This window comes from Notolabrus celidotus, chromosome 20 (genome assembly GCF_009762535.1).
Source record: "Notolabrus celidotus isolate fNotCel1 chromosome 20, fNotCel1.pri, whole genome shotgun sequence".
In the NCBI taxonomy this organism is placed as follows: domain Eukaryota; kingdom Metazoa; phylum Chordata; class Actinopteri; order Labriformes; family Labridae; genus Notolabrus; species Notolabrus celidotus.
In genome coordinates this window covers 24393037-24417065 of record NC_048291.1, presented here as the reverse complement: position 1 = coordinate 24417065, position 24029 = coordinate 24393037, and the positions used below count along the sequence as shown (strand labels likewise).

Genomic DNA, 24029 nt, shown 5'->3' with positions numbered 1-24029 from the left:
CCTCCAATAGAAAAGAAAAACTACTACTTTTCAAGATTTTCAGCTTACCTTCACATCTTGAAACAGTCGGCCCAAGATGGCCATGCAACCATAGACTGTATAAATGCAACCAGGGGAAGCTCCAGGAAGTAGCTGCATCCATAACATTGTAGCACATAACCTGTAAAAGCCACAACGTCATTTTTTCCACAATCAAGTCTTCACACATATTTAACAAACACGCTTTATGAGAGCCAGTTAGGATTTATTTTTTTAACTGTTCAGAGCCAGGCTAGCTTTTTTTCCCATGTTTTTTAATATAACTTAACTAACCAGTGTCTTGCTCTAGCTAATGCTGCCCTTAAATGTAGCTGGATAGCTTGTGGTAAGCAGTAAGATATGGTTAGTGTTGCATACAATATATTTGAAGTTTAACACAGAGAACAATAATGCTAGAACAACAACAAGGACACTGAATTTAGCTTTGCCTCTAGTGTATAGTTAACAATTTAGCAAGCTAGCAAACAGGTTCAATTGTGCAGTAGATGCAAATACAGGAAAATAAAGATGCATATTACACTAACTTAAAAAAATGTACTCTGTTTTTCTGAAATAACAAGCTAATAGAAGAACTTGCCCTATCTGAATTACCTAGACTCTACTAAAGGATGCAAAAAAAATCCACAGCAGTTTAGTTTAACACATGTTTATTTTGGTTTGGATTTGGAGCATTGGGAAATACTTAAGTATGTTTGTCTTTAGTATGAGTAGGTCAATTTTTGCAGTCAATTTTTGCAGTCTTATCAGCTGAACGCTGCAGTGTTTCTCCTAGATCAGCTGAGCTGTAAAGGCATGCTTTGTAGGATAAATGGTGGTGCATCTGAAATCTATTCAAGCTGGCTACATGGTGAATTAAGAGACAATTGGGCAAATGCTTAAGATACTACATTGCTACCCAAATAGTGTAACAAGGGCCAAGTATGTCATTAACTCAGTAAAACAGAGGACGTTTTTTTTTTTCAAGTGAATGCAATACGCTTCATGCTACGAAAATCAACATTTACCTCAGACAATAACAAGATTAAGACAAAAAACTCTATACATAAGATTACACAACAATAACTTACCATCCACAGATACTCTAGATGTACAGTAGATCAGGAGCAGGCTGTCTCAGAGCCTGTAATCACCACCATGCAGCTCATCTCACCAGCGTAAACAACAGCAGAAGCCAAATGAAGCTGGAATCGGAGTCTTTTAATTTTACCTTCTTAGAAGAATGTTTGAATAATAAATTGTTTTACGGTGCCTTGTTTTTGTGTTTTCATGTTGAATAACCAATGTGCATGAAGAATATTTTTCCAAACACTGATTCCTCTGTAAAGCAAGTGTTACTCTCAGATTAATGCTTCAATACAGATTTCTATTTGCCTTTCACACTACATTTTAGTTACACATGAAAACATCTATTTCTGGGAGATCTACATCCCCTTCTGGTATGCATGGTAAAGACACATCAAAGCTACAACTACAAATATGTAATCAGACAAGTTTACAAAATTCTCCAGGAAAGAAGCTTTGAAAACTTAAACCATATTAAAGAGAAATGGGAAAAGGAGCTGGACAGGATTGTACCTGAAGAAGAGTGGAACCAGAGTTTTGAGGACTTTTATCATTATATAAGATCACCCTATTGGCAGGAATATGCATGGAAAATAAATGTAAGGTATTTTACAACACCATCCATTATATCAAAATATGCACAAAACAGTGGCAGTTGCTGGAGAGAATGTGGGGAAAATAATGCAGACCACACACATATATTTTTGACATGCAGAAAAATTCAAAGTTATTGGTCAGAAGTAATAAGCGAAATTGAACAGATGCTAGGCAAAAAGAGCAGCGTTGGAAAACAAAATATACTCCTGGGAACACGTCCTAAAGGACTAAAAAACGAGTTATACCTCTTCTGTGTATTGAGAAAAACTGCGCTCAAGCAAATCACAAGAAACTGGAAAAAAAAGAAATCTCCAAGTGCATTCAAGTGGTTAGGAACAGTAGAGAACTTTTACTCAATGGAAAAAGTAACCTATAGAATAAATAAAAATGAAAAGTTACTTGAAAAAAGATGGCTACCTTTCAAAGCAAGGACAGGATATCAATGAATATAAAGTTATGTGCCTGTAAAAAAGAAAATGTTGAAGCTTATGCCCCTTATATGTATGTATGTATGTGCGTTTGTATGTGTATGTACATATATGTATGTATATGCATATGTATGTGTATGTCTATGTATGTATGTGTGTATATGTATATATATATATGTATATTTATTTTATTCTACTGGGTTATTTATATATGAATTTATGTATTTTCAATTTTTGTGTTTTGATTATCTTTAGATAACCCTTATTATTTATTTTTCATTTCTATATAATTTACTTTCCAATTTTGTATGGGTGGAGGATCACAATGTCAAAAAAAAAAAAAAAGTGTTCGAACCTGTAAGAAATGTATATCATGTATATATAACATTGACACAATAAAGTATTAAAAAAAAAGAAAACATCTATTTCTAGATCTGTTTTTTTCACCTGCAGCTTAGATGGTGAAATAACAGCTCAGTCTTTCAGAAGCCTTTAACATAAAAAAGTGATGCACTAAAACAGCATACGATCCCTGGATAAATCTTATCTTACAAATGTTAGGGAAATGCCTCGAGGTCCATCGATAACTGCTCCACTTTCTCATCCTGCCCGTGTAAAGCTGTTGTCTCTCTGGGGAGAAATCTCCTCTTTCATTTACAGCCTAGAAATCCTGCAAAGGGAGATTCTTATTCAAGTCACTCAATGCATTTGAACTGCTTTACGACTGGTTTTAAGACAACCCTAATGTTATTACAATTCACCAGCTCCCCTTGAGCTTTTCATTTTTACAGGGTGTAAGGTCATGAAAGGTGTTTCAATTATTTTCTACCATCTTGTATCAATGGCACAGGAACCAACAACATTGGGCCGTAAACATCTCACAAAAAAGTAACGTCTTTGTACATGTAGGATTTTTTGTAGGACTGCTGCATTAGACTGCATTAATGTCAACTGGGCATGTTAGCAGGCAGCTCAGGGTATGCAATAGTTGTTGCTTCATTAAAAGCAATAAGGTGCTTTTAGTTCAGAGGGTGTTCATACAAAATGTATAAACTCTCATTAATATTCAATGGAAGTCTGAATTCAGGACTCAAGACTGCCTAGAATCTGCATTATTGGAGCTGTTTGTTTCAGCCTTTGATTCCTCCAAAGATCTCATTTTTAGAATTGAGCCCAAAATTATAATCAGGAGTTTATTATTATTACATTTATTTAGTGTTTCCTATCCATGTAGCAACTAAGAAAGCTGCTCAAAAAAACAACACCCTTGAATCTACAGATCAAAAACCAGTTCATTACATCAGATATTAATGAGGTGTTGAAAATACTTTGAAAGAGAATCTTGAGAGGCCGTCATCAATGAAGGATGTGATTAGCTGATTCTTTATGTTGTTTCTTACTGTGGACTTCTTTTAATATGAAAATCCTCCTCAGTTCTAGCACTAATTAAAAGTCTCAACAAGCCTACTTGAAATGAGGGTCATTAAGAGGCATTTTTATTCTACCTGTGTGCTGGAAATAACACATAAAATAATAGTAGCAGTACTTACTTACATGCAGAGCAGACATCTATTGGTCTGCCTGATTAAAACAAGGGCAGTAGGATGCAAGGGCAAAGCATCCCTTTTTAGGAGCGTCCTCTGGGAGTACAGCAGTCCAGGAAATCCTCAAATGGAGTCACCATCCAATGTCTAAATCAATACGACGGCTCTGCAGGAAAGGGGAGACCATGAGATTTAACGTCAGGGCTAAATTTGGACAGGTCTTTTGACAGTGAGTTTTAAAATGGGATTGATTGAAGGCAAGAAGTGCAGAAGATTTGAATGGCCAGGGAAAAGAGTCAAATTGCACCTATGCACTGTACATTTTTCAGTCTACTGGGTGTAATGATCTGAATCAAATAACTCTAGCCACCGGGAACAGGTTTATATGAGCTCAAACAATCACTGTTGCCTAAGTTTATAAAGAATTCAACAGTTTCTGTCTCTGATTCTACTCATAGTATCAGATCAAATCTGCACACAGGCAGTCTTTCCAGTAGATGGCGCAGTTTAACTTGAAAGCACAGGAATCATGCAACCTCATGACTTGGGTGCCTGAGAGCCTCTTCAAGTTGTTAAGCCTACAGACAGACAGTCATCTACAATGTAAAGAAAATGTAAGCACTTATAACGAATGAAATAATCAATTATCCAATAACTAATTCACATATAAATTAAGTCTCCAGCTGATGTCATCAACCAAATTACGCACAGAGGTCCAACCGTCCATCCCCTTCATTCTCTCTCTCTCTTTACCCACACATCCAGTCTTGTGTAACTCCCCCTCCTCTTTCCCTGCCGCCTCCCCTCCCTCTCCACACCAACACATACACACACACACACTTCTCCAGAAGCTGTGAATGGTAGTCAGCTCCTCGTATTTCGCTCCGCTGGTGAGCACCACGCCAGTCAGCGTGGGGACTGAGCAGAGCGCACAGCTACAGTCAAAAGACCTGCTCCTCTATGAGAAATAACTGAAACTATACTTTATATTTCTCACATCATCATAAAAAAACACTGATCGAGAATCACTGACACACATGTGATTTATATCTTTGTTTTGTCGAGGATTTACTTTGCGCGCAAAGTGGCCATGGCTCATTTTACGCACTGCAGGTAACCATCAATCTGGAGGCTCAAACAATCAAAAACATGGATTAAAATATCAACTTATTCCCCCCTACTCCAGAAGAGCTCAAATGGCGGCACTTCGCAGGAAATTTGGAGAAGACTACCAGGTGGTTAACACAAATCGGGCTACTACTTTTTCTGCTCCGGTGAAGAAGAAGCGCCAGCGTTTTGTGGACAAGAACGGTAGATGCAACGTGCAGCACGGAAACCTTGGAGGAGAGACCAGCAGGTACCTCTCTGACCTCTTCACCACTTTGGTAGACCTGAAGTGGAGATGGAACCTGCTTATTTTCATCCTAACTTACACAATCGCGTGGCTGGTCATGGCATCAATGTGGTGGATCATCGCGTATATAAGAGGAGATCTAAATCACGGCCACGATTCGTCCTACACTCCCTGCGTGGCAAATGTTTACAACTTCCCCTCAGCTTTTCTGTTCTTCATCGAGACTGAGGCCACGATTGGCTACGGTTACCGGTACATTACAGAGAAGTGCCCAGAGGGGATCATCCTCTTCTTGTTCCAGTCTCTGCTGGGCTCCATAGTGGACGCTTTCCTCATCGGCTGCATGTTCATTAAAATGTCCCAGCCGAAGAAGCGTGCAGAGACGCTCATGTTCAGTCAGGACGCAGTGATTTCTCAGAGAGACGGGAAACTGTGCCTCATGTTCCGCGTGGGGAACCTGCGGAACAGCCACATGGTGTCAGCTCAGATCCGGTGCAAACTCATAAAGGTAAGATTCAACCTCCCTGAAAACTAACAATAACAAGCTGCTTTTAAAACTAAGGCAATACATGTTACTTGACATAAATATGAAGTGACCCATACATTAATACAAAAAAAGTTTCCCAAAGATACTTGGTACGTTCTTAAAATGCCCCACATATTTTCAAGCTATGCAAGACTGGTAAGGAAAACCTTCCTATAGGCAGGAACCTGGAGCAGAACCAGACTCATTGATGGACAGCCATCAGCTGTGACCAGATGGGCCAAGAAAGTGGTGCTTCCACTCCTGCTCAAAGCACTATCTTCATTTCAACTCTTTTAAAATCAACCTGTAGTTCTTCACAAACAGAGGAACCTCAAAGAAGTTAAACAGTGTCTGTTCTCCTGACTGTATGACAGCTGATATCTCAGGAGAGTCTTTACTTTCCTCTCATTTAAACTTTCAAGGGAAACTAACAGCTGCATATTATACACCAGCATTTGATTAACCTTTTTTTTTTCAACCTGAAAGCTGAGCAACAGCAGGCTGAACTACGCAATATATGCCTTGTTAAACAAAACCGGCTTAAGGTAGCATTACCATAATCCTGCAGCTGCAGGATGAGGGGAAGCCAGGTGCATCTCAAAACACAGATAAGAGAATAAAGGCTGCAGCCAGGATGGTTAACAGTGTTTCTGGTGTTGATTCCTCTTCAGCTGGAGACACCTGGACGGACAGGTGTGTGCCAGTAAATGGATGTGACAGAGATAAAAGGGCCCTGAAGAAGAGTGTCAGTGAGTTAGACACCCACTGATCAGTGGATTCAGGGAGACAGACCTGGAGACAAATAGCTTCCATAAAGAAGTTCATTATTTTGTTCCCTCTCTACTCAGTGGATATTTTTTATCATCACAACAGTTCGACACAACTTTAACTCAGTGAGAAAATGTTAAAACAAGTCCACATTTGTAGCAGTTATGTCCTGGGTTTGATTCCCGTTCACCACTAATGAAGAACTGAGCACATTTTGGTGGAAAAAGCTAATGAACCTCATTCTCTGAAAACAACCAACGCCCCAGAAAATGACCACAAACAGCAGCACGCCCCACCGGCTCCTGTTTTAATTATCACAATAGATCTGCGTTCAGCCACATCCATGTTCAATGTGCAAAATGGCCCATAAAGAAGACAAACTGCATTAGTGCAGGGAGCTTGTTTATGTCTGTGTTCTCCTCTGTGCAGCACAGCGTCGGTCAGCTTAATGATGCATGCAGCCAGTGGAAGAGGAGAGGAGAGGAAGCAGGGAGCTATTCCACGACTACAAGCATGGAGGGAGTGAGCAGCACCATTAAGTACAATCACACCTCTCTGGTGTGAATTTCAGCTTACAAGCACGACTGGATCTCATTGTGATAAATATTTGAAATGTGTTAAAGCTTATAGACAGGATTTTTCAAAGCAATGGCACCAAGAACTAGAGGAAAAAAATAAACTGGCATTACGCTACTTCCATCACAGTGCAAAATAAATGAAGCTCCAAGAATCTTTACCCTGTAGGGTCATTCTCCTCCTGCCTTTACTTCTTGAAAATATAATCAGTATAGCCTGCAAGACCTCTCTGCCAACCCCCTATCGTTTTTACACCACCTCTCTCTGTGAAATACAATAAATGCAGCATCCACTGTGAGCTCCTTGTTTTTTTTTTCCCTTTTTGCTTCAGGGCTTTTTGGTCTAACCTTATTCTTTTGCTTCAAAGACTCCTTACTGAGACTGAATTTTTGCAGCAGCTCTGCCACCGCACAAAACACAAGCAGACACAGGAAGAATCAAAACAAGAAAGTTACTGTGTATGAAGAAAGCCATCACTTAGCCATGAACAAAACTTGAAATATTACACACATTGCTTCAATCCCTCAACAAGCCCTATTTTAATCTGAAATGTTCTCATGCAGTGCCTTCGCAGAAATGTTGGTGGTGCTGTTGAACTGCAACCCTCTTCGAGTCATGCCTCAATATTTAAAATAGTCAGACAGCACCGGCAGATGATTTAGAGTTTGTGTAAAGGTTTTTCTGCATCTGCAGGAGAGCGAATGAACAGCGCTGACATCAAATCTAACCAGACGCACTCAAACTATTTTACATATCAAAACAAAACTCTTCACTAAGGCCCTCCTTCTAGAAAACACTATTTTATGTCTCCCCTTAAAACTGTGGCAGGTTTTTTAACACTTCATATCTTCTGTAAAGTAGAGTAGTGTATCTCTAGTTTTATGAATACATTCTAAAGCCTGATAAAGGACTCTGAAGAGCACTCAGCCCTGCTAATGTGAATACAGGTGCTTTAATTGTAAACATAAAGACACATTAAAATGACCTTATGAGGTCTGTGCTCATGAAGTGTGGCCTAAACCAGCCTTCATATATCCACTGAGCTACAGTTTGCACCATTCACTCATGGAGTTGAAGTAAAAGGCTTTGTTGCCTCATAGAGCCTGCATCTTGAGGGCATGCTGAGCATTTAGAACTTGATTTACACACTCAGTTATGACTGGATGATTATTTTTTTCAATGTAGTTCCTTTTTGTTCTTTATGAACTCACTACATTAATATCATGGTGAATTTAGAAGCGTTCCTCTTAAACTCTACTTCAGTTAAAGTACTCTGTGGTTAAACACGAAAACAAGTACTACAAATTTGGTGATTGGTCACTACTCCCCAAACTCAAATGACCTTATTTGTTTCTCATTTGTGACTCTTCATGACACTGGCTTGCTTGTTTAGCAATGCATTTATTACAAGAAAACAATACCAGTATCGGACAAGCACCGCGGAATGCCTGGAAGACAGCGTGTCAATCTGTGTCTTGCTGTTTGTAGTTTACCAGCACCTCTTATAGGTCTGTGAGCCAGTGACATAGCCTACTACAAAGCCCAAACTTATCTTAACATCTAGTCTTTTATTGTACTCTCCTTGGCTCTGCTGGCCTAAGGGTCACAAAACTTATCCCTGCAAGTCACAAAACAGGAAGGGGGTCTCAATCTAAATGTCACTGAGAGTCTGAGACGACATTGGTTTCTCCTTGACTTGTTTTATGTCAGTTACTTATTTCATGTCAGATACTTCACTATCAAACCTGTAATTTCCAGACTTTCTGAAGACCTCTCTCCTTTCACACATGAACTCCTGACAATTTCCAGACTTTCAGGTCCTGACATTTCCCAGACTTGCCCTTTAACAAATGTCCCCCACAGCAGAAGATTATCTGACTCATTGTCTTACAGGAGAGGATTTTTCACTATGGTGTCTGTGTTAATATCACTACATCATGTTTCAGCAATAGAAACACAACAATAAAAAACAAAATCCATGCAAACACCTGTAAAGCTCTGCTCAACGGGAAGGATGTAATCATGAAATGAAAGGGTCTGCAGGAAAAAGTTCACAAGTTCAGTTAGCCCATCAGGAGAATTGCATTCTCACCTGCAGCCTATCTAGATGATGTTAGGATAGTTTGTTAGGCTAGTGCAATCATCACAGAAAAGGGCTTTAGAGAGTCTGATGGGGACTCCACTTGCTCTCCTGACAACCATAAAAAAAAATCCTTCCTTTCAAATTGAAAGACATTTAATAAGAACGTTTTAAGGCCTGACTCATGTTTGCATGCAGTTTTGCTCCCTGTCAAACTTCACTGATGACAGTGAACACATCGCAGCGCATACTGAACTGAAGTCAGCAAGTCAAGCAGTTGCACAGCAGGATTTAACTTTACAGTTTGTGTAAAGGTGGCGAGGATTGATTGTTGGCTTCTCCTGTTTTTGTAGCACAAAGGTTACATTATGTAACCTCTCACTGTTTCGTACAGGTTTTGCCCTCAACTGGAGGGCAGAGAGACTACACAAGCTGCCCTTTTCCAAATGCTTTACAGTGTCAGCCAAAATCAAAACTCAGAGTCTTTGTTGACTCACCCCGTTTACTTCAGATAAAACAGACGATAGTGCCCGAGGAGCTTGAATATACAGTCATGGCCAAAAGTTTTGAGAATGACAAAAATATTACATTTTCACAAAGTCTGCTGCTTCAGGGTTTTTAGGTGTTTTTGTCAGATGTTTCTATGGTATAATGAAATACAATTAGAAGCATTTCATAAGTATCAAAATCTTTTATTGAGAATTACACAGAATTCATGCAATAAGTCAATATTTGCAGTGTTGACCCTTCTTTTTCAAGACCTCTGCAATTCTCCCTGGCATGCTGTCAATCAACTTCTGGACCAAATCCTGATTGATGGCAGTCCATTCTTGCATAATCAATGCTTGGAGTTTGTCAGAATTTGTGGGTTTTTGATTGTCCACCCGCCTTTTGAGGATTGACCACAAGTTCTCAATGGGATTAAGATCCGGGGAGTTTCCTGGCCAAGGGCCCAAAATCTTAATGTTTTGTTCCTCGAGCCATTTTGTTATGACTTTTGCTTTATGGCAAGGTGCTCCATCATGCTGGAAAAGGCATTCTTCATCACCAAACTGCCCTTGGATGGTTGGGAGGAGTTGCTCTCGGAGGACGTTCTGGTACCATTCTTTATTCATGGCTGTGTTTTTAGGCACGATTGTGAGAGAGCCCACTCCCTTGACCGAAAAGCAACCCCACACATGAATGGTCTCAGGATGCTTCACTGTTGGCAAGAGACAGGACTGATGGTAGCGCTCACCTCGTCTTCTCCGAACAAGCCTTCCTCCAGATGCCCCAAACAATCGGAAAGGGGATTCATCAGAGAAAATGACTTTACCCCAGTCCTCAGCAGTCCAGTCCCTGTACCTTCTGCAGAATATCAGTCTGTCCCTGATGTTTTTACTGGAGAGAAGTGGCTTCTTTGCTGCCCTCCTTGACACAGGCCTTCCTCCAAAAGTCTTCGCCTCACTGTGCGTGCAGATGCACTCACACCTGCCTGCTGCCATTCCTGAGCAAGCTCTGCACTGGTGGTGGCCCGATCCCGCAGCTGCAACACCTTCAGGAGACGGTCCTGGCGCTTGCTGGACTTTCTTGGGTGCCCTGGAGCCTGTTTGGCAACAATTGAACCTCTCTCCTTGAAGTTCTTGATAATTCGATAGACGGTTGACTGAGGTGCAATCTTACTCGCTGCTATAAACTTCCCTGTTAGGCCCTTTTTGTGCAATGCAATGATGGCTGCACGTGTTTCCTTGCAGGTAACCATGGCTAACAGATGAGGAACAATGGTGTCATGCACCATCTTCCTTTTAAAGTTCCCTGTCACTCAATGATGACAGATTGATCGCCAGCATTGTCCTCATCAACACTCACACCTGTGTTAATGTGTGTGACACCTGTGTGTCATTGAAATTATGTTAGCTGATCCTTTTGTGGCAGGGCTGAAATGCAGTGGAAATGTGTTTTTGGTGATAAAGTTCATTTTCAAGGCAAAGAGGGACTTTGCAATTAATTGCAGTTGAGCTGATCACTCCTCATAACATTCTGGAGTATATGCAAATTGCCATTATAAAAACTGAAACAGCAGACTTTGTGAAAATTAATAGTTGTGTCATTCTCAAAACTTTTGGCCATGACTGTACAGAGCACTGTAACAGCAGATAATAGAGCGGGTTATACTGGAACAACTTGTTGGCCAGCTGTGTTTGAACCAGTATGCTGGTGTGCCAGAGCACAGCAGAACTGCCACGGATGATCACTGGTTGACAGCAGATGGCAGAAAGAAGGGAGAGACAGACCAATGGGAGCTGTCAGAAAGAGTCCAAACCAGAAGGAGATGAAATGCAGCTTTGCAGGGCGTCCATGACAGCCTCAGAGGGCATCCTGGTGGAACATCCGAGCTGAAAATATGACTCTGGTCTTACTGGGAGGGTGGGCGGATGGATGGCAGGAGAAGGGAGAAATTGATCGAAAGTGATGGAAAGTGGTGAAAGCGAGAGAAACTTGCAGGAGAGGAGAGGGGGGACTTAAAAAGAATTACCAACAGATTTTGAAAAAATATTTTCATTGTATGAGCCGTGGCTTCTATTTCTACTCTTCTATTTCAGAGACTTACAAGGGAGTGAAATCCCCTGGGCTGTATATCCCCTCAGAGGATTGCTGCATATACCAGTCACTGGAGCTGGAATTGATTTCCATTTCTTTTCTGATAAGAATAGTGATGCAATTATACTATCAGGTTGTGGAGGGCTGGAGAAGAGCATAAAACCCTGAAGTAATTTGCAAGCCAGAGAGAGAGAAGCCTTAAGACTCTGGACTGCACACACTCCAGTCTGTACAGATGATTTAGGATGGCTGTAATAGAAAGCATGCTGGAAAATACACAAGCAACGACATACAGAATCAAATGTTCTTCCAGGGTTCCTATAAGCTTCCATCTGAGGTGTGTGAAGGGCTTTGAAACTTTTATCTTCAGGCTCCGTACAGTTTTAATGTATAGCCTTGTTGAAGTGTTTTCACACCCATGCAGAAATCAATGGCGTCAAATGTGTCCTGTGCCAAGAACACTGTGACACGATTTCTGCCTAAGTTGCTGAGTGTCAAACTGAGGATTAACACAAGAAGAAACAGAGCGTAAGACGCATAAAAGAAGATTTCCGGCAGAAGCCTAGCGTCAGTTTTATCCTGGTTTCACTCACCTGATAACTGAACGAGCCTGTAAGTTGTAATATGAGCGCAGCTTAAGCATCTTGAGTCACCTAATCAGTACGACTTTGGAGGACTCTTCATTAAATTCACAGTCAAGACGGACGTGGCAGCTTTTCAGTCGTGATAAAGCATTTTGATAATGAGAATCTAAAAAACATGAAAACATCTTGTTACAATTCTGCAGTCGTCCACATATTGTTATGCTGCATGTATTATTCAAACGTCCTTCCAGAAATACACCTGTGACACCTCTGACAAATACAGTAAGAAAGAGCATTATGGAGGCGTCTTAAGACTCAGAGTGGCTGATGTGGCCTTGTGGTATTTCAGTGGAAAATTCAATACAGTTTGGTTTAACTTGCATCATATTTGACTCTTAATATTATGCAACCTTGATCCACAGGAGTTTAATACTTGATAATATAAAGCCAAACCAAAAAGCAGATTATAAATTCAAGGCTATTGCTTGCATTAAAAACAATACACTGAATAAAACATGGATGTAGTTTCAGAGACATCACTCATTAGTTCCTGGAGAGGCATTTTGAAGTCAAGTGCTCACAGTCGCCATATTAGAAATTCTGACTTTCGGTCAATCTAGCAACAGACAAAGAGGAGGTCACTGAGCTGGGTCTCTAGCTACTTGGAAAACAGGGCACAGAAACTTGTACTTAGAAACCTTTCAGGCTAGTTCTTGTTATTAGACTGAGCTGTAGCCATTTTTGGGGCTGATTAGGGTATCGTCAGCATAGAGAGGAGCCAGGTTCAGTGATCATGTTTGTTGGTGTCAAACTTTCACAGCAGACACAGGTTTTGGTGTCCCATTTGAGACCATAAGTCAATGATAAGTTTTAACGTATGCATGTAAGTTAGCTGGATGTACTATATTAGTCTTTTTTTTTTATTCTAAGTTATATTTTTGGGCCTTTTTGCCTTTATTCCATAGGACAGCTGAAGAGAGACAGGAAATATGGGGAGTAGAGAGTGGGGGAAGACATGCAGGAAATGGTCGACTGGTCGGGAATCGAACCGGCGACCCCTGCAACGAGGACTGTAGCCTCTGTATGTGGGGCGCTTAGACCACTAGGCCACCAGCGCCCCTACATTAATAATTTTGATACAAACTGCAACATTTTCCTCGGCCTAACAAAGTAGTTTGGTGCCTGAAATAAAGCAAGCTGCAAGTGTTCAACTTCTACCCCCCTCTTTCTTTGATGGCATTTTTTAACCAATAAAAAAAAGCTTCTTAAAATATGCTGACTAGACAAATTGGTAAATGCTGGCCCTGGTCATTCATTGGAATTGGTCTGCTCAGATAAATCTAAGGGGGCAACTCATTTTACAGCCTCTTTGAGACCACTCATTTTAATTATCTGGAGCCAGAGGTGTTGATTTTATCACGTCATGAATAGTAAAAATTGTAGCAGCACATGAATTGATGCACATCTGGTTCAACAGGCGGCTTTTATGAACTGTTTTCTGATACCTAATCTATGACAACAGAACAAGAAACATTTTGATTGCTTCAACTTAATCATGAATTTGCAGCATTAAACACTGTGTGGGCGATTATGAAGCAAAACAGAGGAGCACAGCTGAGGTTTAACGGGCTGTGACGGAGTAAACAAGCTGTGTATTTCACATTTGTTACCAGATGTTGACTGAGACTCACGACGGGTTTCTTCCCACCAAAAGCAGAGGAAGGTCTTTCTTGTTTTTTCCAAATCAACGCGGGAAAGAAAGTGAAAGTGAATGCTTTTCATTTTGACACTTTAACTGTTTATCCTTTACTCTCAGCTGATGGAAACACTGCTTGTTGCAAACTGCTTTGCATGCACTCTGGTTGCCAGTTAATTATCAACTTTTATCTTCATACTTATTACTTTTTAATGATTTTTGGAACAATAAGGACTCGGTCAAACAGTGTTGGACACAAGCTCTACCAGTTGATCCTCCAGCCTATCATATTTATTGTTATCATAAAGTAACACTAGATATATATTGCTTTTTATTTCACTTTCACCCCTGTCATTATCATCTCTTTGTATGCAGCTCACCCTAAATTCAAAAAACATACTCCAAAATGTTCAGAAAGTTGTGTTAATGCTCCTTTAAAACAAAGCCCAAACAATATCAGCTTCATAGCAGTAGCATCATTTGCAGGTCAGTCATATTAGACTGCTGTATTTCTTTGAGGTGAGATATAAAATAGCAATAGAATGAAATCCTTGACACATGCATGTTTGACTGAGGAGATAATCCCACGTTTCATTGCCCAGTTCATCTGACCAGTCTCTCCAGTTAGTCTCTGCAGGACTGGGTGAAATGTTACTGGCTCAACCTTTCAGACAGTAAGAAACGCTGCGTGTTTCAGCTTGATTGTCAGTTGACCTGATTGCCCACAAACCCCTTTTTTCTCAGGCTAGTGATTGATGACGGCCTGGCAGAGAAATGAGTGCAGTTGAGTAGAGAGATCAAGCCACTTTGGCTGGCTCTAAACAATGCTATTTATCACCTGTCTTCATACATGAGCATCATTCACAGCCCTGAAATGCTCTTTTAGTGAGTGTCAAACAAAACCACGCTGCCTCTTTCATGATAATGAGCGCCTAACAGGCTGGCTCGGTTCGAGAGTCTGCAGACAAGATGTGCAGAGTGTTTCTACTCCACCAAAGAGCAGAGTAGTAAAGTACAGAAGAAGGAGCTTGTAGAGATGCAGAGCTCAGGGAAGAAAAATCTGTTTATTTCTTGGAGTGTCAAATATGAAAAAAAAGGAGACAAGCTCGGCTATCTCAGGATCTTACCGCAAGAAGAAGCGTAGGAGAGGAGAGTGCCAGAGGGCCCTTGTAAGAAGCTTTGCCTTTCAATTTTTACATACAGTCATCCATCTTTTAATCTTAAGCGACAAAGACAGTTTCCCTCAGAAGCATTAGATAATCCACATAGAGAAGCAATGCCAAACAGCCTGTGAGCACCTTACAAATTAACAATGCCCCCCCCCCTCCCCCCCTGACATGAAAGCTCATTCTCCAGCATAAACCCAGGAGAACATTTCATTGATATGCACAAGAGTTAGAAATAGACTGCCATGTTTTCTGGCAATGCAAAGCCTGTTTACTCACACTTCATTCACAGTTTGCGTTTCGGAGGGATTAATCTACCGGCAAAGTCAGTGGGAGGTCAGGATGGTTTGCGCGTACAGTATAGCTGCAGTACGGTAGTTGTCTGGCTGGGTGAAAGAGAGAGGGGTGAAAAAAGACCGTATGAGTAAACCCAATGACATCTTACTTATTTGTGAATGAAAATTAAGTGCTCACCAAACTTACGAACTGTCTCTGTCACTTTCTTTACACTCACTTCCATACCTTCAGTGTGTTTAATCCTCATGCTGAAGCTGTGTAATAATACATGAGGATGTACATTTATTTGACCTTTACAGACCTCAGACCATGACAGGTAAACCATACTGAATGGATTCAATTGTGTATTTGTCTACTGGGACTCAGGCTGAAAATGTCAGCATGTGAACTATATTCACAGCTTTCCACCTAAAGGATTTAACAGGTATACAGGTTACATCCAAGGTTACATGACAAAAGAGGCATGACGTTGTGTGAATAGATACAGTCGCATCCTAGAAAATGCCACATCTGGTTTGATGAAGAGCTGCAGTGTGCCCCTCTGCACTAGGAATACACTTATAACTTAAAATCTGGGGGGGGGGGGCGGGGAGCTTGGTCATGTGTAGGATCCAAAATCCAAACAAAGCAGCAACCTCCGGTCTCAAAATATGAAGCCTATGTGGAAGTGTTATAAACTGCAATTCACAAGTATCCGCTTGAGGCTGGCTGCAGAAATACAGGAAACCACATACATACCAATTCAAAGAAGACGATCTTTGCAGCATTAATAAACATGTTTACAGCCTGGTTCAAAAAACAGCTTGGGTCTAAGTAGCTAATTTCTCTATCCAGCAGTTTTGAAGATATTAAGATTAGGAGTTTTGCCCATGTAAGGACAAGACTGACTTGACTGACAGGCGGGAACACTGTAGCTGTTGGCTGAGAGGCTCAAACCCCGCCTCTTTTGGTTGAGTTCAGCATTTCCAATATGGCTCCCGCCAATGATTGACTTCAAAACAGCGCTCAGGAACAGATGGATGACGTGATGGATACTACATCCATTATTTATACAGTCTATGATCCAAACTTGTTAGTACATAGTCAGCACTTCAGTACCTTTAATGTGATATTCACCTTATCCAAACTGAGGGGTCAGGGGACCAAGGATGTTGGATTAATAGTCAAAAGGCAAGTTAGCTGCATACTGCGTTTTGCAAACTGAGTAGCTTTCCTCACAAAGTTTTTTAAAGGTTGCTATGTGTTCAAATCCCTGAGTGATAAAGCACATTGTCAACAATAGTAATATTATTAAGGTGCATGGAATTCACCAAAACATGAGAGTCTATTTGGTGTTGATCAGAATCAGAATCAGAATCAGAATCAGCTTTATTGGCCAGGTATGCTTGAACACACAAGGAATTTGACTTAGGTAAACTGTGCTCTCTTTGTACAAGGCATAAGAATAAGACATACAAATAAAAAAATAAAAATAAAAGTAATAACAATAACATCAGCTGTAAATACAAAAGAACAACAAATAGGCATGACTAATATGTACAGGCTAAAATAATATGATAAAGTGCAGTGATGAAATTATGTCAAGCCTGTAATTTTTCAAGAGCTACTCACTGATCAAGGCTAGACTGAGGACCACTAACAAACTGGGCCTGCTTGAAACATTCAAATTCTGCAGAGACTGAGTTGTCGACCAACTCCTGCATCTAATATTAGCTTAATTAGCTAGCTACAGACTCCCCCCAAGCAACAGTCAACATGTCATCCTCAAAAGACGGCAGTCTGTGACTTCAAATGCGCAGCATGCTTTTGTCTTCCTGTCTTTCTTTTATATCTCAACCTCCCATGGTTTCACTGTTTAAAAAGAAAAAGACTTCCAAAGGTAACTCTGATGATATATTTGTTATTCTGTGAATGTTAAATGTCAGGTCGAGGGCACAATGAAGCTTGAAATGCATTAAAACAAAAACTGTGAAGTTATTTGTTCACCTTTATTATCAGTAGATAAAACTGACACAGTAAAGGCTGAATAAGGAAACTAGCTGTGTGGGAATAATGTGTCGATTATTTTAAGATTTCAAACAAAAGAGCCAGAAATGGCAGAGAGGGTTGTGGAGAAGGGGGTTGGAATCTGTGTGGGAGATCATTATGAAGCTCTGCGTGGTGGAGGCGGGATAGCGTGTGTGCATGTATGTGTGTGTGTGTGTGTTTGCCTGTGTGTGTGTGTGTGTGTGTGTGTGTGTGTGTGTGTGTGTGTGTGTGTGTGTGTGTGTGTGTGTGTGTGTGTGTGTGTGTGTGTGTGTGTGTGTGTGTGTGTGTGTGTCTGTGGGTGGGTGGCTGGAGGCTGACACATCCCAATTACTGACTGGAGGTTTAGCAATGAAGAGGAAGAGAGAAGTGTAAAAATATGCTTCCACTATAAATTCTTTAAGAGAAAACTTGACAGATTTTTGGTAATTGTGAATTTAATTTTGACTCTTAAAATAAAGTCTTTTTTTTAATTTTGTGATTTCATGAGTGAAAAAATAAAGATGCTGTAAATTGAAAGCACAAAGTGAAGTCTCATCTTTACTATGAAGGGAATCTAACCTGCTGCTCACGATGTCAAATGTCTTGAATGGGAGAGAAAATCTCTTAGAAATTAGAATATAACAGAATAGGAAACACTTTACTTCTTGCATGAAAAAAGGAAGAAATCTGTTGTTGACCTGCATGTGCATGAATATGCAATTACCTTCGAGCAACTCTGGAAACATAAGCCTGTTTATATCAGGGTTCCTTGATGAATCTATACCCAAATATTTTACATCATCAAGAACAACATGCTTTTAAGAGCTGAAGCCTAAGGTGAAGGGAGCAAACAGAGGTGCAGCAGAATGATCCGACAGTATGAGACAGGAAAGAACAGACACATGCAGGACTCTGGTGTTGGGCTCTATAGTCATCTGTGCAATTAAATGCTTCTGCACCAGTTAACACTCTATGGGCAAGTCCTGTCCAAACACGGCTGTCTCATACGTCCGCCTGCAGGTTCTTCCACAAATCAATGTCGAGTGCTAGATCTGTGGTCACAGCAAACACGGCACAGATGGGTGTTTGTAAAGGAGGAGATAGATGAAGAGAGAAAACACCCTCAATCCTCTTTCAGTGATGGTTACATATTTGTTTAGCCTGCCCTGCACCTCCATCTCACCTTTAGACTGAAGGTAGAGGACCTCTGTGTCCCAAGATATGGTGGGTTATTTGCCCTGGATTTTTTTCACAGACATCCTCAGTTATTACAAATTTTTAGAGGTCCCCAGGCTACTGTTTAGTAATCTTTTGTTGTGACTTCTTCAATCTTTTTACTTAACATTAAATTTATAAAGCAGAACTTTTGACATGCTGAAACTGAAGATTTGTGTCCTCTGCCTTGAGATAAGAGGAAGACAAATGGTGCCAGATGAAAGAACAATTTTTCCTCTGTTTTGTTGTGACATTCATCTAATCCACTGTGTCCTGTTTGTTTCTCCTTCTCTCTCCCTCTTTCTTTCATCTTCTATCTCTCAGTCTCGTCAGACACCCGAGGGCGAGTTCCTGCCTCTGGACCAGTGTGAGCTGGATGTGGGCTTTGGGACGGGTGCAGACCAGCTCTTCCTGGTGTCGCCTCTCACCATTTGCCACGAAATCAATCCCAAGAGCCCCTTCTTTGACCTATCCCAGCGCTCTCTCATGAATGAACAGTTTGAGATTGTTGTTATCCTGGAGGGCATCGTGGAGACCACTGGTGAGGGACATCCTGCTGAATTTAACATCCCATCACTTTTTTGACCTTTGTGTAACCACTCCCTCTCTCACTGCTTCTTTCCTTCCCTCCCCTCGCTCTCAATCTAAATGTAAATTCCCTTATTAATATCAACCCACATGCATTCCTGTCTAATAGATTCTCGTAATCTAAACTCTGAAATCTCATTACCCAACCTGCCCAGTTTTGCACACTTAAAGGATGCGGAAGCTGTAAAAAACCAAGACGGAGAATCATACATGAGAAAGGCGACGTGATTGAATTACGAAGGATATTTTATTACCACAGAATTGGTTAATGCGCATCCTTTGCATAATAAAAGCTTGTGGTCATAGATGCGTATGTCACTTTGATGAATGAGCTAGCGTTTTAAACTCCACTCCATTTTTCAGATGACAGCAGAGAGAGGAGGTAGCTCTGAACCTGCAAGACAGTGTTTTATACAACACGGTTTCCCCTGTTGCATTTTAAAAGGATTATTCCTCCCTAAAGTCCAACACAAATAATCCATCTTCCTCTTTTCTTTTTTAGCTCTGCCTCTATCCATCCCCCATAACCCTCAGTTTGCCGTGGCTGTGGAGGGAAACCACAAAGCTGAATAGGCTTAGAGCAGGAGGGGAGGGATCAGCAGGGAAGGAAAGAGCAAGCAGGCAACACGGTCTGTGCTCTGTTGATAAAACCATTATATCAGGGCACAGACACAAGTTTAGTGTCGCAGTGCTGAGGCTCTCAGAGCCGAGACGTTGAGGAGGGAAGCCCAGGGACTGTCACCTTAAATACTCCATTATATCCTGTCATCCTCTAACAAACAAAGAACCCATTACCAGAGACACATTAAGCGTTATCCCTCAAATCCAGCTGCTGTACGCACAGCTGTTAAGGTAGATGACTGTCTCTCCAAGTCACACCAATCATCATATTCTGTGCAATTCAGGAAATCATGAAATTTATGCTCTTTCATCCCAAAACAGACGGTTCTTACCTGATAGTAAAGGAGCCGTGTAAAAAATAACACACCCCAACGTACCTTATTGGATTTAAACAGACAGCAAACTTCATCTGAAAAGGTTTGCTTTGGTCCAAAACAGATCTGAATTATTCTTAGTTCCAAATTTGATCAACACAAACAGAGAAACATAGTTAGAGAATGCCAACACTGGCATGATTCACTAAATCACAAGCAGCAGGAGCCAAAAGTTCACAGCTCAATATTTCAGTCTTGTCTTCAAAAAGAGTCTCTTGTTTATTTAAGACATAATAATTTATCAGAACTGGTTGGAAGTCTGTTCAGATCCACTATGTGATGTGTTACCACTCAGAAACAGATGCCTATCTGGACCCAACTGGACTGAAAACCATTTGAACCCAGTTTCCAGCAGCTGAGACGACCCCTAAATACAGCTGAACAGATGACACTGTCATAGATGCTGTAGTTTGGGGGCTTTTTGCCTTTGTTAGGACAGCTTGAGAGAGACAGGAAGTATGGGGAGATAAAGGAGGTCATGCACCAAATCATGTCCAGATTGGGTTTGATCGTACGACCAATGAGACCAGTACTAGCCTCTGTACATGGGGCGCCTGCTCTACCAACTGAGCTAAACAAGAGCCTCTGGTGTGCATGTTCTGCCTGTTTCTAACATGTTAACTAGTAAACTGGTAAAATGCTGCATTCATGTAAGAGTTGTTGTTTAATGAACTGGGAAAGGAACTGATTAGCTTCATTTGTAGGTGGCACCTTCACTTATATGCAGAAGACACACTCCTCTCCGCATGTGTGTGTGTGTGTACAGGGGTCAGATTCAAAATACAGCCTCACAAAAAAGTAAGGCATCATTATGAGCTCAGTAAAAAGCAGCACTGACAGCTACTGCCAGGAGTTTTACATAAAGTCTTCTTCAGGGACAAGTGTTTGCATACTCTGCTGAGGGCCTTCATACTCATTTCCATGCAGTAAACGCTAACCATTTGGTTGAATAACCACATGATGCCTGCATTGGGAGGCAAAACCGGCATGCATGTCAGAATTTCAACCCATAGGCTTCAGTTATAAATCTGTATTCAGCAGAAATACATTAACTCCCCAGGTATGACACAAAAACAAGCCTGAAAACTACCCTGGTCTCACCCACATAATTAAAGCAAAGCCACTGGCTCATTAAGAGGAGAAATGACCTTTGTGCAGATGGAAGACTGTTGAAGGTTTTCTCTGGATGAAGATGAGTACTGAGCCTGGAATAGCATCAGGCTATGACATAACACTGCACATATAATCCCTCTGAGGGACGGGATCAGACTCCTACTCTCCTGCTAAGTGAAGTGTTTAACTGAAAAGCTCAAGTTGAAGCTGGGCCTCTGGATCAGAACAAATACATGGATGAGTGCCTATCGATTTCAAAGAGACCTCCGGACAAGCATCCAAATGTTAAAAAAGGAGTTTACAGGAGGTCAAATGGACAATACTCCACAGACAAACAGGAGCCAACATTATATTAAATCTTTGTGTCTTTGCATGGATACAAATGCACAACTACAAACACAGCAAGCCAATAGTTTGTCAGTGGAATGATTGTCTTGAAATGAGCTGACATTCAGGCTTGCAGAATTCACAAACAACACACAAGCTACAATGAAGACACGTCAAGAAAGGACCCGTGGCTTTTGCCATTGATGTATTGATGTCGGGATGGTGCTGGGTGACTGCTAATGACGTTTATCAGATTCAATCTGGCAATTATCACAAAACAAGGCACACAGATAACAAGCACCACTCACCTTTCACCCGAATTACCACAACACAACAAGTGCAAATTGATTGCACCAAATTCAGAGCGATGCTGTAACCTCAGGAAGGAAGATTTAAAGACGCTACCAATAGTGCATTCATGTATGTACACACAATGTCACATTATTGTTATTCTATGTCAGTACACCAGAGCCAACATGCTTAGAGTATCTTAAGACAAATTACCACACTCTGTCGTAGTGGTCGTTTAGCATCGAGAAATGGTATTCTGTGTGGATTTACTGCTGAAACGGCATTATGTTCAGCAGTACGTGACTGAAAGGGGCTACATGGTAGATTACTCAGGAAGAAGCATGAAGCAGAGATTCTGAAAGCATTAGGAAAAAGGAGAGCAGGAAAAGAGATAATCAGAAAGAATGTTGCCCTTTCTTTTCCAGCTCACCAACCAGTAATCCTTTTTTGGACCTATAGCCCATTTATTCATGTTTTATCACTGTGCTGTCCCTCTCTCACAGGTATGACATGCCAGGCCAGGACTTCCTACACTGAAGATGAGGTTTTATGGGGTCATCGCTTCCTGCCGGTGATGTCCCTGGAGGAGGGCTTTTTCAGGGTAGATTACTCTCAATTCCACAGCACATTTGAGGTACCGACACCACCGTACAGTGTCAAGGAACACGAAGAGAAGAACTCATTGCCCTCGCCCTTATCCACTCCCACCCCCGCACTCACTGAAAGCTATGGCGCCCGGCGTGACCGCGTGTTTTCTGTGGATTGCATCAACACATCAGAGGAGAGGGGCCGTCAGGGAATGAGCGGGGGTCGCCTGCCGAGCAAACTGCAGAGGATGAGTTCATCAGGGAAGGAGGACCTGCAGAGGAAGGTGCTTCTGCTGAGCTCCCAGCACTCAGAAAAGGCCTGCAGCACAGGAGACCTGCCACTAAAGCTCCAACGTCTCAGTTCATCAACCGTAGGACCTGAGGCGGAGAACCGGCTGCAGCTCAAGTCGCTAAAGGTGGGATTCGAACCCATGACGCAGTCTACAGGAGATCTGTATCAGCACAGTCTAGCGCCAACACTGTCCCCTGCTCCGGTCCCAATGCACAGCCCGCTTCTTTCAAGTGGAAGGCCAGAGGACAACTTGCCAGCAAAGTTGCGGAAGATGAACGCTGATCGTTGAATCACAAAACAACAAACTAACTGACCTCTTGACAAAAACAAACAGAAGGAGACTCGCATGGAAACAGACTTAAACATGTACGTTGCCTTTGGAGGATTTGAGATGGGAGAACATGATATTGGTTTTATTTCCAGACACAATCTTTCCTGGGATTACTGTGATTATTGTGTTTCACAGCACATGCATTCATGCAGAATATGTTACACATGTAACAAGAAAACACGAACATCACGCTTAACCATCAAGACTTGATCATTCTGCAAGAGTTCATGATTGCACGCACACACTTAATCCATTGTTTAATGTATGCACCACTGAAATTAATAGTCAACCTTAGTTTTATTGAAATATAAATTATATTAAATAATGATAATAAAAGCTGTTTGATCTTTCTCTTCCTTGTGTTTTCATTTTTGTTGCACAAAAAGAAGCAAACGTTTAGTTTATGGACTCATCATTATCAGCGCAACAGTTGTGCAGGATGTCGATAAGTAATCCAACAGAGCAGAGCAATCCATTTTTACCAGGATGTAGTTTATGCCCTAATTTTGTCCCCTTGGCAAGCAACTCTTTCTCAGTGGATTTAAGAGAAGGAAGTTAATGAGCTAGTCTGTTGCAGAGAGAAATATGCAGAGGCGGAAGAAACAGTTGGAGGATGGTTTCTGAAAAGGAGTCACCCAGGCTCCATGTCTGAAAAACATCCAAACAAAATAGTAAGTATATAGCACCCTTAAAACACAGCTACAAAGTGCCTCATCGTAAAAGCTGGGCACGTTTTAAACTCAGCATGAATAAAACAGGCTAACAACTATAAAAAGTAAACGCATCATAAAGCACAAGAGATGAAAACAACCTAAAGTGTCACAACACGTGAATAAAAACAGAAATAAAGGTTTTTATAAAGTGGATTTTAAAAGTGATTTAAAAGACAAAACAGTGTCTTACACCCTGATCTCCTCAGGGTGGTCATTTTAATATTCATATGAGCTCTGACTACATACACTCTTATCTTTTTGCACAAATTTGGT

General features: G+C 41.1%; 1 protein-coding gene across 1 annotated transcript; it reads left to right on the top strand.

Moving 5' to 3' along the window:
• The first annotated feature begins 4704 nt into the window (after positions 1-4704).
• Positions 4705-23327, top strand: kcnj19a (potassium inwardly rectifying channel subfamily J member 19a). The gene is made up of 3 exons (XM_034711536.1): positions 4705-5532; positions 18844-19060; positions 22337-23327. Exons 1-3 carry the CDS (start codon positions 4867-4869, stop codon positions 22999-23001), a joined length of 1548 nt encoding a protein of 515 aa, XP_034567427.1. The 5' UTR covers positions 4705-4866; the 3' UTR covers positions 23002-23327.
• Positions 23328-24029: the final 702 nt, after the last annotated feature.